The sequence below is a fragment of the Sturnira hondurensis genome, unplaced genomic scaffold, assembly GCF_014824575.4.
Source record: "Sturnira hondurensis isolate 20B ecotype Veracruz unplaced genomic scaffold, ASM1482457v3 Scaffold0008196, whole genome shotgun sequence".
In the NCBI taxonomy this organism is placed as follows: Eukaryota; Metazoa; Chordata; class Mammalia; order Chiroptera; family Phyllostomidae; genus Sturnira; species Sturnira hondurensis.
The window spans coordinates 19,640,529-19,660,725 of NW_028080827.1; the positions used below are offsets into that span (position 1 = coordinate 19,640,529).

At 42.0% G+C, this 20,197-nt stretch overlaps 1 protein-coding gene across 4 annotated transcripts in view; it reads right to left on the reverse strand.

The window, feature by feature from the left end:
* AAGAB (alpha and gamma adaptin binding protein) overlaps positions 1-20,197 on the reverse strand; it is a 49,906-nt gene continuing 29,709 nt past the window's right edge. For 2 of the 4 annotated variants that reach the window (XM_037054208.1, XM_037054206.1), the window contains exons 6-10: positions 8,944-9,026; positions 8,009-8,105; positions 2,861-2,965; positions 2,352-2,474; positions 1-1,690 (exon numbers count right to left, since the gene is read on the reverse strand). In XM_037054208.1, coding sequence (XP_036910103.1) covers positions 1,647-1,690; positions 2,352-2,474; positions 2,861-2,965; positions 8,009-8,105; positions 8,944-9,026 — 452 coding nt within the window. In that variant the 3' untranslated portion in view covers positions 1-1,646. The remainder of the gene's footprint in view (positions 1,691-2,351; positions 2,475-2,860; positions 2,966-8,008; positions 8,106-8,943; positions 9,027-20,197) is intronic. The other 2 variants (XM_037054209.1, XM_037054207.1) reach the window with 2 other exon arrangements.

Here is a 20,197-nt window from a genome sequence, read left to right on the forward strand (position 1 = left end):
TCACATTTTAATCATCTGGCTTGTTTAATCCACAGAATCAAGTTCACAGCTTTTTCTGATCGGTTTTCGGGAACCATGTGATCCTAATGTATTACCTGAAACCTCTCGTGTTTTAAGAAAAGCATATTCCACCTTTCATTTTGCAACAGGGAGCCAACTTCCCTTACATTCCTAATGAATGGCTGACGGAGCCTTCCCAAAGAAACACTAATGGAATGGTGTGAAACTACAGACTCAATAATCCTTCAGAATAGTTTTTAAAAAGTCACTAAGCAAGACAGCCTCCCCAGTGTCCTGAAACGGCTCCCACCACTGAAACCTCCCCCCCCCGCCCCCGAGGTCGTCCTGGCCTGGCACTCGGGCCACCCTTTCCTCCTGCCATCCACCTCTCATTCCGCGGTGCTTGGAAGACGTGCACAGAGGAGTCTGAACCTGTGTCTGCTAGTGAGCGCACCAGCCAGAGGGCAGTTCTCAGCCCATGTCCCAGCACCGTCCAGCTCTGCTGTGCTCTGCCACGCACAGCCGCGGCGGAGGCCACACCGGGGATGGTTTAGTTGCCGTATTTCCCACCGCTCCTCTGGAAACTCTCCCTTCCGTGGTCAGTTCCCCTGCGGCTGACCCACTCAGCCCGGGAAGAAACACAAGGCACTCAGGAACTCACATCCTTTCCCATCTCACGCTCTCCTTAGTGTCGCTATTTTGGCAGTGATCTGTGTTTTGGAGAAAAGGAAGAAGAAACTTGCTTTCTCTTGAGGGTATAAAGTGTGACAACACACCTGACATCTCAAGAGAACTCAAGCAAGAAGAGTTTCTTCATATCACTAATGCTAAAATCTTGGTATGTGACCACATACTGTTTCAGTGGCCCATTTAGGGATTTAAGTTTCTCTGCCTCTAACACAGGCAACCCCTCCCTCCCCCAACAACTTGACAAAGGGGTCTGTTTTATGCCTACCAGAGTAGGAAAGCTTTGCCTCATTTACTGTGGTCTAGAAATTCACACTGGCTTCTCAATACTTTCTAATGTGAGCTCAGACATTGTATTTTCATTGAAATGCCCAGAAGCAATTTTTTTTTTAGCTAGAGACTAACCTGAGGGCCGCTGTCACTGGCCCCACCTATACTACAGCACAAATCCAATCGGCAGCTGCTGCCTTTCTTCTCCCCAAAAGCATCGAAGCTCAGAGCAGTGAGTTCCTTGGAAGCAGAAAATCCAGAACACCCTGGAGGGGTGGCGCACACTCCTCATCTGCAGTAATCGAGTGTGAACACGGGCACGTCACTTAGAAGGCTGACTAAGGGTGGCTGAGGGGTTTTCTTCTTCAACATGGGCAAATCACACAGGCCTCTGAGCCTCTGATTCCACCCCCGTTCCTAGAAAGAAGTGTATCTGAAAAATTCTCAGTCCTTACTGTTGCCATGCTCCTCACTCCCTGGTAATACACTGAGGGAGGAAAACTCTCTCCTTAACCCTCCACTAAAAACTACAATCAAGGGGACGCTATAAACGAGTGAGGCAGCCAACATGATGAGGAAAAGTTCAGCAAACTATAACAGGGCAGGGGCCCAGGTGGAGGGGACATCTTTGTTAGTCAAACCCTAGGATGAGCAATTAGTGTTCTTCATCCGACGAAAGGCCTTCAATTTCATCTCTGTCTCCCCCAATTGCCATCCAGAAGGCTTTGGCAACCTGTGGAGAGAAACATGCAACAAATTTTAGCCAACAGCTAAATTTCGGCTCATTTCGTGTCATACTTTGAACCGACTAAGACCTAAAATTCTACACCTTGCCCTCCAGCCCTCTGGCAACATACATCAAAACCCTCGACTACCCTGACCCAGGAGCTTCACTTCTAGGGATTTATACTCAGGATACAAAAGAGTTGTGCAAATTGGTGATGTGTGAGGACACACACAGCCTATTTACAAAAGAAAAAAATGCACACACATGACCTAACTGTCCAAAGGGGAACTGGATAAATTATGACACGTTCATACAGTAGAATACCATAAATAATATATGTTTCCTGCCAAGAACATTACTGTGCTGGTAATAACAAAACAAAACAAAATAATTAAGAGTTTTCCAGCCCAACAGATAGGAAGGCAAACATCCTGCATCTCAATAAAAAGTTCCATGTCACTCAACATACATTGGAAAAATCTTGGTTTGACTGCAGCAACTAAGTTACCATTGTATAAATATTCAATTAGTTATGTTAAAAATCCAATGAAAAGTTCACACTAAGACACTTCGGAAATACAAGTGTACAATTAGTAGGTAAGTGCCATCCTTCTAACAGCACTGGACCTTTCGCAGGCACTCAATAAATACCTGACTGATGTCTCACCTTTTCTGCATGCAACTTTCTCTGCTCGTGAGGAAGCGTCGCAGCCTTGTCTAGGGGGAAAATATATCTTAAGAAATTCGTCTAATAGCACAAGAGAATCTGGAGTGTTTGGATGTTCTAACACTAGAAGATGGGAGATGGGTTTCAAAGATATGTTTATGGTGTAGTCATTACAGCTGTCGGGAAAGTTAAGTCTTCCAAATTCTCCCGATGGGAATGATGTGAGTAAACTGGGAGGGGTCTCACTGATTCCATTTAATGAGACTCACTGAAAGAAACAGAGGCAGAAGAAGAAGGGAAAATAAGAGGAAAGAGAACCAAGGAAGAGGAAAATTGTCCCCAGGGAATTTTTACCACCAGAGGGTCGCACAGACTCCCAGTAGCTAAGTTTCTCAAGACAGATGAGACCAGAGCATAGAATCTAATCAACAGTTACAAAGTAAAGCCCTACAATGTAAAACCAAGGAGTATCAGTATGGAAACATGTTAGACACAATGGGTCCGATTACCTTTCATTTCCTTTAACTTTGAAAACAGTCTTTCAAAATTCTCCAAATCTCCTCCGCCCGTAGTAAGACTGGCCAATTCTTGAATATCCAGATCTAACATGGGATCTGAAATAAGGATTTGTCACATTGTCACACGTTATTTATACATGCGCTAAACACGCAGAATCCTAAGGCAATCAGTCCTGGCTTTGATGAAAGCGACCGCTGAATGAGTGCCCTGTGTACCAGCTTCACAGTTCATGGTACTTGACCCTGTTTGGCTACTGGTGTGCCCTCCCGAATAAACAGCTAGGACATGAGGCAAGGCATACGGTTTCCATTTCAGAGATGAGAAAACTAGAGCTCTGTGTTGGAGTGACTTGCTGAAGGTCACAGCTAGTAAGTGTGAACTTGGATTCAGACTTAGGTGTTTCCAACTCTCTAGGCCACACTCCCCACTAATGTACACTGATTCAGCAATAAATGCCTGAAATTTATACCCTTTTCACTGTACATCAAATATTTTCACATCTATTACTGATTAGAGCAGATATCACTGTCCACAATTTACACCTGAAGAAACCTGGGTTTAAAAGTGAACTCATTAGAATCACAACTCTCCAGAGGTAAACCGGATTTAGATTCCTGTTTTCCTGCTACAGATCCTTTACTATTTGCACCATAGCATGTTGCCTCATTATCAATATTTGTTTTTAATCAGAATTTTAACTCATCCGCCCCTCCAGGCTGACCACCTCCAGGATGCCCTCCCTGGACTGTGCCAGCTCACAGGGCTCCTCCCTTTGGATTCGTCCCACACCTAGTGTTTACAGACCGCCTCGGCACTGGCGCGTGCGAGTTTGTGTTCTGACACCTCGCCACTGTAACTGTAAGAAATGCTCCTACAGTAAGAGTGTTTACTTTGTGTCTGCACACTGAGTGCTTTGACTTACACCGTTTCACTGTTTCATGTTGGCCACAGCACGCTGTAAGGAAAGATGTGTTAACCCCAATTTTACAGAAGGGGGAACTAAGGCCCATGGAGGCTAGATAACACACTCAAGGTCATCTCACTGCTAGTGGTAGAGCCATGATTTGAACACAGTGGTCCAGAACTCAGGCCTACAACCTTAACTACATCGGCCTAATTGCGTTAGGCCGATGCCTGCATTTTTAGACTGTAAGCTCCGGGGAGACAAAGATGACAACTTACACTTCTTTGCATCTACAATGTCAAATAAACAATTTGGTGTTAAAATGCACTTTGGTTAATAAATTTGCTTTAGCTCAATGGGCATGTCGTGTTGGCAGTTGGCATACAGGGCTGGAGATGAAAATTTGTGATTTACCCTTGTGCACATGATAACTGAACTGTGAACACAAACAGAATCACTTCATGCTTAAATATAGATTTGGAAGAGGAGTCAAAGTGGAGCATTGAGGAATGGCAATATGTACAGACTAGGTAAAAAAGAGTAATCTTCCAAAGAAAGAAGGAGTAATCAGAGAAGTAGGAAAATCGTCCAACTATAGGATGTGTGGGGTGAGTCAAGAGACGACATTGTTTCAGAAGAGACTGATCCATGGTACCAAATGCTGCCAAGAGACCAGGATGAGAAATGGAGGAGATCTATTAGATTCTGCGGCTCGGGGGCTGTTGGTGAGCTGAGCTGGTGGGAACTGAAGGCCAAGGTTAGATGGGAGTGCACTGAGTAGTGAATGGGAGGTGAGGAATGGAGGAAGTGTAGCAGAGAAAGGGAAAAAACATGGAGTTGAAGTTTTTACTTCTGTTGGTTTAGTTTTGCCTTTAAAAAAATTTTTTTTGAGCCCTGGCTGGTGTGGCTCAGCGGATTGAGCATGGGCTGCAAACCAAAGGGTCGCCAGTTCAATGCCTAGTCAGGGCACATGCCAGGATTGTGGGCCAGGTCCTCAGTGGGGGCCACGTGAGAGGCAACCAGGCATTGATGTTTCTGTCCCACCCTTCCTCCCTCCTTTCCCCTCTCTCTATAAATAAAAAAATAAATAAAACCTTAGACATTTTTTGAAATAATTTTAGTCTTACAAAAATACTATATGCCCCTCACCTGCCTTCCCTTAATGTTAACATCTTACATAACCACACTATAAGTATAAACGTCCAGAAGGTAACAACAGTGCAGTGCTGTAAACTAAACTATGGACTTCCTTCAGACTTCCTCCGCTTTTCCTCTCTGCTCCGGCATCCACACAGGCCCAAGCTGCCAAATCTCTTCTGCCACTTGTGACAGTCCCTCATCTTTTATGACTAAACACTTTTGAAGAGTCCTGGTTGGTTATTTGTGTAATGTCCCTCACTTTGGGTTTGTCTAAGGTTTTCTTATTATGAGACCAAGGTTATTGGCAAAAACAGAAGGAAACTGAGTGCCCGTTCAGTGCACATCAGGGGAAGATGATGTCGATACAAACGTCTAAGTTCTGATGAGAGAGTCGTCATCACCTGAAGTAGTATCTGCCAGTTTTCTGGGATAAAGTTACTATTTTCTCCTTTTAATACATATCTTGAGAGAAATATTTTAAGACTATGCAAACATCATGTTTCTTCTCAAATTTTCATCTACTAATTTTAATGCCCATCAATGGATCTGGCCTGTAAGAACTATCACTGTGGTGTGTGACTCAATGGTGATTTTCTATTTCCCTCATTCCGTCCACATTTACTAAATGGAATTCTTCTGTAAGGAGAAGAAGCCCTTTGTTTCCCAGTTATTGTTTTGTTTATTCAACTATTTATTTATAGTAGTATGTTTGCATAAATATTTATTTTATTCTATGGGTTATATAACCTAATGCTGCATTAATTTATTTTGCTGGTCAAATTATTTCAGCTTTAGCTCTTTCAGGTTGTTTCCTCAGCCTTTTCAATATATCCCCATTCTTTTTTTTCTAAGATCTTATTTATTTTTAGAGAGGGAAGGGAGGGAGGAAGAGAGGGAGTCAAACACCAATGTGTAGTTGCCTCTCATGCACCCCTGACTGGGGACCTGGCCTGCAACCCAGGCCTGTGCCCTGACTGGAAATCGAACCAGAAACCCCTTTGGTTTGCAGGCCAGCACTCAGGCCACTGAGCCACACCAGCCAGGGCTCCCCAATCCTTTCCAGCACTTTCTTACTTTCTGGTACCATGAGATGCTCCAGGTTCATCCTGCCCTTTTTCTGCCCCAGCCCAGGAATCATCACTTCTCCAGGTAGCCCTGGTATCTTTTTGGAGAATAGTAGTTGGAAACCAAGACCCAAGAGCTAAGTGTGTCCGTTGCTACTGAATCACTGTTGCTTTTAGGCCCCCTCAGTGGATAGATCTAGGAAATACACATATGTACGAACATGTGCATGTACACCTCTATATTTCTCTATTGCTCTAACTATACATACAACTTTTAAAAACCAAGTGTTCACACTGATACCTTCAATTTCAGTCTAATACCAAAGGGCTCACCCCAACCTTCCCTTTCCTTATTTGTAACTTCTCTGACAGTGAGAAAACCTAGCTCTCTTTACACTGTATTTTCCTAATTTTTCAACCATAATATATGTAAATACATATAATTTTAGAATTTCTAAGCCATTTTCCTATGAAAGTCAAATTTATTCAGCGAAGTACAGTACTTTTTATCAGTTCTTTTTGTTTTTAGCCCTAACATATCCAGTCAAAATTGTTTTCCCAAATTACTTAGGTTAGTTCTTGTCTTAACTATCTTCTTCATTGTGGTTAATGGTTTATTTTCATAAAAGGGACTTTGGCAGGTTTAAAAGCCAGCTGAAACTAATATAATATGGTCTGTCAATTACACCTCAATTTTAAAAAGTCTATAGGAAGGATTCAAATGAAAGGACAAGGCTGACCTTAAACTAGAGAGAAAAGAGATTACATGGGTTTTTTTCTTCTTAATATGTTTCTATAAACAATCCTGTGGGTTTTCTACATGGATTATCTTGTTATCAGAGGAAAAGCGCTTTTAAAAATGTGTTACTGCATGGGGCCCGCTATGGCACAATGCGAGAGTTGAGATGTCACAGCCCTCTGACAAAACAACACTTACAATCACCCCCAATGGGCTTTCTGCCTTTGGGGCAACAGACTGGACTGCAGTCTCTGTGCCAGGACCTTGCTGGGCACCTTCGGGCAGGCTACTGAACCCCCCTGAGCCTCGCAGTCGTTCCCGTAAAATAACTTCTCTACCTAACTTCATTATCAAATGAGAAAGTGGATATAAAATAACTTTAAAAAGATGTGAAAGGGATTATAAAGTTATATTATTCTTGTTACCATCAATTTTGACTACTGTTAAATATTGGGTTGACTAAAAAGTTCTTTTGGCTTTTTCTGTATAATGGCTACTGGCACTTAGTTGTCTTTAACTTCATTCAAAAACTTTTGTTAGATTGTATTGTGACAGCTGTCATATCAGCATACATTTAAAAAATTATCAAAATGGGTGAATTTTTGTGCAGCCATTTTAATATTGAATTTGGAATACGCAACAGTTTCAGCATATTATGAGTTATTACTTCCAGAAAGGTAAAAACACAACTGAAATGCAAAAAAAGATTTGTGCAGTGTATGGAGAAGGTGCTGTGACTGATCGAATGTGTCAAAAGTAGTTTGCAAAGTTTCATGCTAGAGATTTCTCACTGGACGATGCTCCACAGTCGGGTAGACAAGGTGAAGTTGATAGAGATCAAACTGAGACATGAACTGAGAACAACCAATATGCAACCGTGTGGGAGCGAGCTGACATACTCAACATATCCAAATCAATGAAGTTATTGGTGAACATGAAAAATGAGTCTTTTATTTTACAGAAAAAACTAAATGGACTTTTTGGCCAACCCAATACTATGGAAAAACTATGGAATACAGATATATAAAGCTGTTTCACTGCCCGGTTCTGACTATTCTAACTAAGACAACCTGAATCAAGATCCTGCTAAGAGAATCAGAGAGAAAAATGATACCCATGAACTTGTAATGTATTTATTCTCCCTCCTTTTTCTGACAGCCATTGCAAGGCTCACATTTTCTTCCCTTGTCTATATATAAAGTCAATTCCCCCCTGGATGATTCATTCCCTGATACATCGACTATTCCAAGTTCCACAGAGCTGCCTCTTGGCAGCCCAAGGAGGAACTTACCCACAATGCTATCAACCTGAGCATCTGCTGTGTTAGCTGCACCACCTCGATGATCCAAGAGGGATTCAGTCCTATCTGCTGCTGGCAAACAGGGCTGCTGTTGAGGAAAATGCACGCAAGCAATAATTCAATAGCAGGCTACTTCAGAACCAAATCCAGAAGGTTCACACTTCCACCCACTGGCTGCCTTTAGAGAAGCAGTATTAGGAGCTAGAGGCAAGGGGAGATGGAAGAAGGCTGAGCATCACATAACAACATAGCTAAAAATTCACTAACTCAGGAGTATTTTTCCTCAAAGAAAAATTAGAAAGTGCCATGATTTTGCTACTATCAAAACATATTATTTGTTGTGTTTAAGATCCACGTTTTATTTGAAATGTGGAAATGAACATGACCCTAACACCAACAGCTCAGACTGATGAAAAAGATGCCTAGACAGCCAATGCAGGACCGTCTAGGTGCCCTAGCTTCCAGCACACCGACCAAGGTAAATCTGGCTCAACGTCCTAGAGGACAAAGAGTTGAAATCCGTCTAACAGGCTCCTTGAGGGCAAGGATCCTGCCTCAGATTTGTACAGGGCCTTGTACATGGGAATTACTGAAAAAGAACCATGATTTCATTTTATATTTAAAGATCTGGAGGCAACTTCATGCCTAAAGGAAACGCTAGCACTTTTTGAAAAGCAACCTAGCAAGAAAACATGAAACAACCCAGACTGCAAACATCTTGAAAGGGCTCACTGGTCTGAAGCTCAAGCATGCTTCTCTCAACAGGCACGGGGCACAAGAAGGCTGTTTTAAGTTCTCCTTTTATCTATTTTTAATATTCTGTCACTTCTCAAATGGAAAGAAAAAATGATAAATGGCGTAAAGATCCATAATTACTGGGAGAAATTAAAGCCAAAGAGGAGAAAAGACCAAGGAAAAACCTTTACCTGTGAGTGACAGGTGTCTGCTGATGCGATGCTATGGTTTGCTCCAGCCAATGAGCTGAGAAGGCTAAAGCCTTGGTTCCTATCTGAGAAGAAAAAATACAATCATTGAAGTTTTTAATTTACATTTTAAATTGTGAAAATGACTGCGATGAAACAATGGCCATTTTCTCCTTATAATAGTTCTAACTGTAAAACATAGTTTCTACCAATTACCACAAATTCTGGATAATTTTAAAATATCAGAGTATTTGTTATGATGCCAGGACCAACAGAATAAAACGCCTCTCAGTTCTACGTGCAAAGATCAACAGCATCGATGGTTTAATAGTCACTATGAACTAACAATGTTCCAGTGTTTAAACAGATGAGGAACATGCATGCTTTTTTAAAATAAAGCTCTAATTTAATATACAAGGTCTGTCTGGAAAAAGTCCAGCCGTTGTTAATATAACAAGAATAGTCTGCACATCAATGTACCCTGGAAGCCAAAGAGAGTGAACTGGAATGCGCATGTGTGAACAATGACGACTTCACTCTACTGGTTAGTGGGGGTAGTAGATGCCACTCAGTGAGCATGCTCACTGTGGGGACATCACATTCAAAATGAGTAGAGCAATGAATCTACATCAAATTCTGTGAGAAGTTTGAACATTCTGTGGAAACTATTCAGATTACTCAGAAGGCCACAGCTGTGGGCAACTGGTGATTGGCAGCTTCATCACGATAATGCACCCGCTCGTGCATCACATCTTGTGTAGAGTTTTTTAGGGAAACATCAAATCACCCAGGTGACTCAGCACCCCCTACATCCCAGATATGGCGCCCTACGTGACTTCCGGCTTTTCCTAAAAGTAAAATCACCTTTGAAAGGGAAGAGATTTCTGACCCTTGAGACTCAGGAAAATATGACGTGGCAGCTGATGGCAATTGGGAGAAGTGCGTAAGGTCCCAAGTGCCTACTTTGAAGGGGCTGAGGTGTTATTGTCCTATGTATAGTGTTTCTTGTATCTTTAATAAATGTCTCTATTCTTCATATTACATGGCTGGATACTTTCTGGACAGAGCTTGTAAATGGGCCAGTTAAGGCTCCCAATACCCTCAATATTTGTATTTATAATTGAGGACAGATGTAGAGCAGAACATTAGAACTGATGAAAACAAAGGTCCGGGCCCTGATCTGATAGTGTTCCCTAAAAATAAAAACACCCAGACCACCTAGACACTTGTTAAAACTACCCCCGTATTCAGCAGTCAGTATGCCTCCTACTTCAGACTGAGGCAGAATCTCTGGGACACAGGTCAAGGAATCAGAACTTCTACTGTGTCCTCTCGGAGAGTCTTAGGATCAGGGAAACTGAAAACAAAACGTAACAAAACGCTGCTGCAGAGTGGAACACGAAACCCACATTTCAAGAGTCTAACGGTAAAGAAGTCAAAAAACCCCACCTTGCCTTTCCTCTCCTTATCTCTCCCTAAACCCAGTCTCATCTCTCTCTAAGCCACCACCAAACTTCCCCACCAGGTGAAACCTGTTGTCAGATGCTCAGTCACACAGAGGTACCAAAGAGAACCACCTGCAGTCTCCGTCCTCCTCCCTTTCGCTGCGGGAGATTTGCCTTTTAAAATTGGGCAAAGCTGTCTGTGGTGCCCTGGGTCTAGAGCTGCAGTTTCTCCAGCCCGACCTCCCACCATGGCAGGGCAGCCACTGCCTGGGGCTATCAACCCAGTCTCTAAGCTTTCAGTTCCGGAAGCCCGCTGCTGCCCAGCTGCTATTCCTGCTCTACAACCTCAACTGGGGCCGCAGAGTCACAGGTGCACATACACTCCTGGAGCTCCTTTTCCCATCCTCACCCAACTTGCTCACCCTGCTGGAACTCCCCGGGCCAAATGCCTGGGTGTGCCCCACCCAAGGACCCGGCACTGAGGTTTTTCACTGAGGGAGGCCGAGAAGCAGATGCTTGTGGTGTCCCACACTGACGGCTTCACAGAGGCTGGGGAGGTTAACTCAAACATTAACATAATTCCTTTTTTCCTTTTTGGCCAATGTGTTATAGACCCTACAGCAGTTGCATGCAATTATGCAATACTCGGCCAGGGATTTCACATGTCATGAGGATACATGAGGGCTCTTTTAAAATACTTTAGGCTCTTTGTACAAAAGACATTCATTATCTGAGTAACAGAGTACTGCTATAAGAGAGCACCTACTTCTATTACTGGAAATAACTTGGATTTAGGATAATTTTCAAATCCAATTCACAAATCTCTCCGTGTTCCAATTCCACAGCTTATGTTTTTCCTCTGCTGGGCATGACCTAAACTTGGCAGGCCAGGCTGCAATCCGTGCAGAAGAAGGCCATCACATCAGCTGGGGCACGTTATTAGACTAAGCAGTCTACTTAAAATGCCACATTCTTCACAGTGGCCATCTCCACGGAGGGGACCGGGATGGCAGGAGTTGGATAGAGGGAGCTGTGCTGTACATCGTAAACCTTTGTGCATCTTTTGACTTCATTTCACGTTCATGTGTTTACCTATTCAAAGAGATTTTTTCTATTGTTTATCCTGTACAGTTGCTCTGCCTTTTTTCCCAAAGAGATTTGTTTTTAATTTAACAACTTTGTGCTAAGTGTATTTTACCACAATAAAAAAATCAGAGCCTCAATTTTTCAAAATTATGAAGAAGTCGGAACAGGGAGAAGAGAACAGGGCCAGGTCAGAGAGCCTGGCTTTCATTCCTGGCTCTGCCCACCCGTGCCATCCTGCACGAACTCATCAATCTTTCTGTGCCTTAATTTTCTGTCCTGTAAAGTAAGAGGGTTGCTGTGCATGGTTGTTCAAGTCCATTCTGCTCTAGAAGTTTGTGATTTTATAAAGTAAAGAGGCATTATCTTCTCTTGACAGTCAGTTTGAGTCAGCTGGAATTATATATCTAAAAAATCTACTTAACAGAGAGAATAATAAGAACCTTAAATTTCAGAATCCTTTTAAAGTTCACAGAAGACTGAACTCATAATCAGGTTTTGGGCTAATTAAGATAGGCTGGAAGGACTTTTGCTCGGTATTTCCTCACAAATCAGGGTTTAGTTAACTGAGAATTCACTGTGTTCCTACTGCTTATATTGTAAGGAAGTTAGAAACACGGAAATTTTCACAATTAGTAAACAATTCATTTTTGTTTATCCAAAGTGGGCTACTTGTATATCAATGTTGTTAAGAAAATGTTGGATTTTATTTCATACATTTACAATTCTAAAGAAACTCTCAGTTTTGCTTAGTTTGATGTTTAGCAAAATTCTGCCCATGGGCACCCACTGTAAAACTACGGTTCCTGTAGAAAAGGGTTACATAAAGCTTCCCTTGTTTGCCAGATTTTTCTCCACAGGATTCCAGGCACGGAAATATCATCCCTAGTTAGATGACAGTTCTTGAAATTAGCTATAGTATCTCTGGTTCTATTGATGCCACAAAATACCAGACACAGAAGGAATAAATTAATCCACCTACTTAACTGATCCTTCTGAACTTCGGAGCTGCGGAAAGAGGAAGCTGTTAGGTAAATTACTCCGAAAGGCATTGTAAGTATATCAAACTCTGGTTTTAAAGACCTGTAGCTCAGTTTCAGCAGACTAGTACACTGGCACCAGTGCACCAACAGATGAAAATGGCAGTGCGCTGAGAAAAGACCTAGTGGGGCTGGTCATGGGCACTAGCGTTAGAATCCTTCAGGAAGTGCCAGAAACAAAGCTACAGCCTCTAGAATAAAGACTTAAAATAAGAGATTCTCAAACTTGGGAGGAGCTGTTAACATTTATTTTTAAATAAAAGTTTAATTTTTTTTGAAATATATGAAATTGTGTGCTTATCTCTTTAAAGGTCTAAAGGTGCACTGTCATTTCAGGAACAAATCCACCCCACAGAGCAGTGTTGTCATGCGGAACATGAGACACTCAGGTAACTGAAAACCTGGGCAAAGGGAATTTTAGTATGGGAAAAGTCAAAATCATTCCTTAAAAAGGCATTTTTCCCTTCTCATTTTTCTGCTCTTCTCCGCTGTTTAATCAAAGCAGTATGGTAAGCCTATGAGTCTGAAGATAAATCAAGGCGTGGGTTTGAATCCTACTCCTGCTCGCCGTGCGGTCCTACACCAGTTACGCCCTCTCTGTACCTCAGGTTCCACACTCAGGCAGAGGATGTAATGACACTCACCATGCAGAACTCCTGGAAGGATTAATCATAACAGCTAACATTTACTGAGTACTAACTACAGGCTCGGGTAAAAGTAGGTTTACAATTGTTCACATGGAAAATACAGTAAGTAGCAATATAAGAATAAGCCGTTTCACGTACTCACAACTGTAAACCTGCCTTTGCCCCACCCTGTGTGTGCAAGTTAACATTCTCAGTGCCGAACATACACTGTCTTTAATCCTCTCTACAACCAAAGTAAGCCTTCTACACACAAATACACACAAATAGAAACCAACATTTATCTCCTTTAGTTCTACAGAGGGTTTATTTTATCATTCCTTTTCCCAGAGTAAACTGTAACTGAGATAAATAACTTGTCCAAGGTCACATAACTAGAACCTGAAATCCAGAACTCTGATTCTAAATTCCTAACTCTTTCTGTTAAGCCCAGAGGTAACAGGCAAAGAACAAAAGTTGAGATAGTCAATGCTTAACATACAAATACTGTATATGACACAAACTTGGGTCAAATGCAAAAAAAAGTCTTTTATACACATACAATTCTTTTACCAGCAATCGTTTAGTATAGGGGTGTCAAACTCATTTTTAGCAGGGGCCACGTCAGCTTCATGGTTGCCTTCAAAGGGCCGAATGTAACTTTAGGACTGTACAAATGTAACTACTCCTTAACTAGGGACAAGGAGCTCGGTGCTACCGCCGGGTAGAAACAAGGTGCCGGGCCGGATAAAATAAGGTGGAGGGTGGGATTTGGCCCACAGGCCTTGTGTTTGCCGCCTGTGTTTTACTAGATCCCTGGTTTAGAGTGAATCCAAATGAACTAAGCTCAGGACTGAATCGCACCCACTTTAACGTTTCTCATGATCTAATGCCAGCCCAGTCCCGCAACTCCGGGAGGCACTGGTCACAAAGAACTAGTGGCAGCCCAGGTTGTCAGGACCCACTGTCCCTTCGCTGTCCTTCAAGTACACGTGGACAAGGGTTTCTCCATCTCAGCACTACTGACACTTGAGGCTTTGTTGTGTGTGCACGGCAGTGGCAGGGACAGTCCTGCGAACCTCTCCTTGTAGCCACCAAGTGCCTACTGCACTGCCAAATGTCCCCAGAGTTGGGGGTGGGAGAGACACAAAATTACCTCCAACCTCAGAACACTGATACAGATCTACTAATGATGTCAGGACATTTTTGGCTAAAATTCTCAGTTTTTAAGTCATTTCTTGAAAATATTTTCCATGAAAAAGGAGAGTAAAAACGTTTTGGAGAGTCTACCTTACCTCCTGCCAACATTATGAACATCCTTCCCTAGCCTGGAAGGTCCCTCTAGATGACTTCACCTCACGGTGGCCTCTCCCTCGGTGCCACTTGTTTGTCCTTACTATTCAATTAGGCCTGGAGAGAAATGCTGGTATAAGAACTTGTCTGAAATCTATCTGCCATCCTTAACTATGTTATAAAGGCCTTGCAAACACAGACAGCAGCTAAGGGTTCTTCCTCCCACGGCTCCCAACACAGCGCTAAGTACACATCACAGATGCCGAAATACCCACGGGCAGCCTCACAGGACAGAAGCGGCAAGCATCAGCTAAACAGAGATGTTTTTACTTCAAACTTATATATGCTGCTCACAATATTAAGAATTTCTGTGAACACAGCCCCCCAAAATACCTCGGATGACCTGTTATGTATTTTTTTGTTCATATTTCAGTTTTTATTTCCTTAAAGCCACAATTACTTAGCATCACCATAACGTCAAGTGTTCCCCACGTTTTAAGATCTCTTTAACATCCTCCTTCTCTCCCCACAAATTATTTTCTTTTTCACCCACGTGATAAACGTGACCAAACGTACCACAACCACAGCTAAGACACTTCAACTCACATAGAGAAACTGTACCTATTTTTGAATTGTATTTTTAAATTGTACCATACTATTTACATAAAAACTTATTGTAAGCAGTACTTCATCAGAAATGGTTCACCAACATTAAGGAAATTAACCTACACTTTTACATCACATTCCACTTCTGCCTGATAGATTAAAATGTTCTTGAAATAAAAGTAGAACCAATGTATCCTCTTTTACTAACTACTGCTTGAAAGGGGTAAAACTTTGAAGTACACTGTTAAAAACAGCACTTGGTTAGAGAAACAGACGCAAGCACTGCGGCTGGCTATGGATTCAGGAAAAGCGAATCAGGGCTCTTCCTCGACACCTGCTCACCANAAAACTTATTGTAAGCAGTACTTCATCAGAAATGGTTCACCAACATTAAGGAAATTAACCTACACTTTTACATCACATTCCACTTCTGCCTGATAGATTAAAATGTTCTTGAAATAAAAGTAGAACCAATGTATCCTCTTTTACTAACTACTGCTTGAAAGGGGTAAAACTTTGAAGTACACTGTTAAAAACAGCACTTAGTTAGAGAAACAGGCGCAAGCACTGCGGCTGGCTATGGATTCAGGAAAAGCGAATCAGGGCTCTTCCTCAACACCTGCTCACCAGGTCAGCCGCCGCTGCCGCCCAAACCTGAGCACATAATGAACCTGAGCAGGAAGTAATCAGACAATGTTTCTTCTCTTTTTCCTGATTCTAAAGGATGTGTTCATTGTAGAAAATATGGAAAATAGAAAAAGTATAGAGAAGAAAATTAAATCCCCAAAGATGCCAATTAACACTCGGGTGTGTGTCTTCCTAGTCTTTTCCTCTAGTGTACACATGTGCCTAACACTTAATGACGTGAACTCAACATCAAAATGAGTACCGTCTTTTCCAAAGGCCTCACAGAGGAAAACTTGACACTAACTCCAACGATGCTCCCATTGACAGGTCCAATCTACAGAGCCCGCAGCATGCTCCTGAAAATCCTCAAAGGAATGTTTAGAATCAAGTCGAAATATCACTCAGAACCATGTAAGGGGAATCATGAAAGCAATGAGACAAGACTTCACTAGGAAGAAAATGACTTTTCTTATGTGTGGTTCATAACAAGCTCTAAAAATAATTCCAAAGCAAGACTACAAAAAACATTTTGCAAGGTGGATGCAGAAGGAGGCCTGCGAGGACCTCCACAGTGACTAATCTGAAGAAATTTCCCATCATCCATTTGCTTACTGATAATTTAGGGCACTGTTTCTTAAAACAAAGTCTCTCCATTTTACTCACTCATTTATTCCCTTCCAGCTTCTCTAATTTTTCAGTTCCCTCTTCCTCCTTTTTCACAACACAATCACCTTTACCAAATTATGCCTTCTACACACACACACACACACACACACACACACACACATATGAAATCAGTAGTATATTCTATGTATTTGATCACCTAGGGAAGACAGACCCCACTAAAACCCTCTTCACTAACCATTCCTCCTCTCACTAACTTGGTGTTTTATTTTCTGTAACAATAAACTCAAATGTTTAGCCCTGACTGATGTAGCTCAGTTGGCTGGGCATTGTCCTACAAAGAGAAAGGTCACCGGTTTGATTCCGGGTCAGGGCACATGCCTGGGTTGTGGGTTTGGTCCCTGGTTGGGGTGAATGCAAGAAGCAACTGGTCAGTGTTTCTTTCTCTTTTTCCCTCCCTCTCTCTCTTAAAAAAAAATTCAAAACTTTAATCATTTTCGTACTCTCTTTTTTAAATTGCAGGCACTAGCCTCTATTCTCTTGGGGGAGTGACCCAGGTATCAGGTAGCCAGATGGGTGTCGCATTGTTGGTATTCGTTTCCTGACACTACTCTTCGTATCAGTTGCAAATGATTCCTTAAACTGGAATCTGTGATTTCTGCCCTGGTATCTTGTTACCAAGTAAATTCAGGGGAACATACATTAACAGATGAATAATTCTTTTCATTTATAATGGGAAAACAGAAAACTATCATATGAAAGAACTGTTTCTACCATAAAAATTCTACTTAATCCTTACCTACCTGCATCATTGGAGATTAAACTACAATAGACTCTCAGGGCTTTTGAAATTCAATCTCTATAATTATTGTTTAGCGCTGGGAAACCAAAGTCACAACTCTGTAATATTTGTTTAGTCTAATTTCTCCTTCACTGATTAGGAACAACAAATATTACAGAATTTCCCTTCCTTGCCCTTCACTCGGTGGTGCTATTTGGAAAAGACCCACTGAACACCCAAGAGCCACAAGGAAAGTCTAAGCTCTGCATGGCCCTCATCAGCGTTCAAGGGATAAAGTCCAGCAAGCGGTTCTTGGGGGTGAATGAAACTGACACTTTATGAACAAGGATGCTGTGTACAATACTACCCTCCTATGTGAAGCAGTGACAGCTCTGTTTGAAAAGCAAAACAACACATCAGGCTTTTACTAACCACCTGCTTTTCTTCTCTCTTGAAACCAAGTCTTGTTTACCTGGTGCCTCCTGAGTTCAAGGCACAGTACTGAGCACGATGCCTACCCAGACCACGTAATGGTAACAAATACCCCCCAGCTAGGCTTTCTGATGCACCAGACACGTGGAGAGAGAAGGCAATCTCACTGCAGACCAACTGTGAAAGAATCAACTTTTAAAATCTGTCACATTTGGCATAAAGTGCTGACCCACAGTTTCTCCTTTCATAGTGACAGTAAGGGACATTGTCAGATTATATAAGATAGCCCCAAATAGAAGGTCCCCACAGCCATAAGCCCAGCTTTGACAGTGGCTAAGGGTGACTCAAGTAGGCAGATGAGTTTTTCTCCACCTCCCTTTTCTTGAGCCACAGCCTGACTTTCAGGTCTAGGAAATGCAAGGCAAGTCAGCATAGGAGAGGTTACACAGTGAGCCAACTGATGCAGCTACAGATATCGAAAATGCACAGACCAATTGCAAAGGCCCCCACCACTTCATTTCCTGGACCATTTTGAAGTCACATCTTTAACGAATATAGTGGAAACTCCGACTTCCCTAGAAGTTTGACCTTTACAATGAATATAAAGGTATCTGGGGATTTCCTCCAAGGCGTAGCTTATACATACAACCAGATCCAGTGTTTCTCGACCATTTTCATTAAGGCCCCTAGAGGAAAAATTTGTCTCCTACTCCACTTATAACCAACACTTCTAACACCAGATGTGTGGGTTTTTCCACACTGAGCAATTCTCCAGTTCCTGGAGGACACCATTTGTGTTTCCTACAATTTAACTCAATTCTATCACAGAGTTAGCGCAGGATCCCCAGATTAAGGGCTCACCCTCTCCCCACCCCACTGAGACATCAATTGCAAATATCAGGTTCTTTCCTGCACTTCTGACCAACTGGTTATAAATTGGGCTTTCTCACAACCCCCTTATCAAGGTCAATAATTTGCTAAAATGGCTCACAGAATTCAGGAAGTTTACTTATTAGATTAGTAATGTATTGTAAAAACACACAACTCAGCAACAAACAGCCAGATGCAGGAGACGCAAAGAGCAAGGTAACAGGCACATCACCCTCCCAGCACCTCGGTGTGTTCACCAACCTGAAAACTCTCCAAACCCCACTGCGTGGGGTTTTACGGAGGTTCCATGGTGTAGGCAGAATTAATCACCTGGGTGACTAACTCAACCTCCAGCCCTTCTCCCCACCCAGGAGATGAGGGCACTGGACGAAAGTGTCGACCCCCAGCAGCAGAGCCCCATCCTCAGAGGCTTTCCAGAAGTTACTTCACTAATGTAAACTCTGGGGTGCTTGAAAGGGGCTTGTCACTGAACAACCAAAGACTCACCTTTCACCTTCACCGCTCTGCAGCTGTTTAGGAACCGGGACAAAAACCAAGTACTAATTTATTGTATCATAGTAGGAGCTTTGTGCCAGAAACTGGAGATACACACCCTCCTCTGGGCATTTTTAGACATTTTTTCCCTAATTATGACATGCCCTCCCCACTGAAACATTAACGCCACAGATTCACTGTATACATGTTTATATGTTATATGCATTCTGTGCTTTATGCATAAAAAGTAATATTTTTGCTCCCCCCAAGAGAATCAACCTTCACCCCTTTGGGGGCAATAATGCCCCATTAAGAATACATACTTTAGCTTATAAAACAGGACATTGAAAAAGCCAAAAATATAAAGCTAGATTATTATAAATTAACCCAGCAGTTATATCCCCATATCAAGAAGATTTATAGATCTTTCTAGAATAATTTGCCTACAACTGCAGTACTATAATGTTTGCTTTTACAGTGTGAAATTAGTAACAAAAACACACTAACTGAGCACCTAGTATGTACACATAAGAGTCTTCACTTAGATTGAAGAGAATAATCTGTCATGACTCTAGATTAAAACAATTTAAAATACACTATCTTTCATGGACAAGTAATATACATATTCTACTCCATTAACTATCCAGAAGCCTTATCTGTACTTTGGATAAAATGCAAAATAATGCGATAGAATTAGTATCAATACCATTTCAGACAGCTTTTAAAAAGGATTGTTCAAAATGTCATAAACAAAAAAGTCCAAAATCTCAGATATGATCAATACTTCTAGGTTGCTCATTAAAATTGTCCTCCTGCCAGAACACCTACACTGATGGGGATTCCCTGGGAAATGTACTCAATAATTTCCCATGCGGCCTGGGCAAATTATTTAACTGCTCTGTGCTCATTTCTCTAACCAGCCAATAATGTAAGTGAACAGCCTATAGTGAAAAACCACAAAACACTCCTGGTCAGGGTGGTTATCTGCCCTCTGGTCCCATCTTAGGTACTGAACTCACTGCGTGAATTCACTCACTGCAAGTGACCTCTCCTGCCTGAGGCCTCATTTCCCATCTGTAAAAGAGAGATGTCATGCCAGATACATGCACGGAGACTCTACTTTCTGAAAGCTTCCACCTGGCCGATTCACATACACTAGCGTACCAAACAAAACGATGCCCCTTATTACATTCTATAAAAATCAAGACCATGTAATCTGAGTCGGTCCAGTCAGTACAAGACTGAAAAGAAAAAACACTGCAGAGAAAAATATTGGGAAGAAAAACGTAATTGCTCTCCAAGATAAAACTTAAAAGTTGAGGCCACATACTTCCTAAC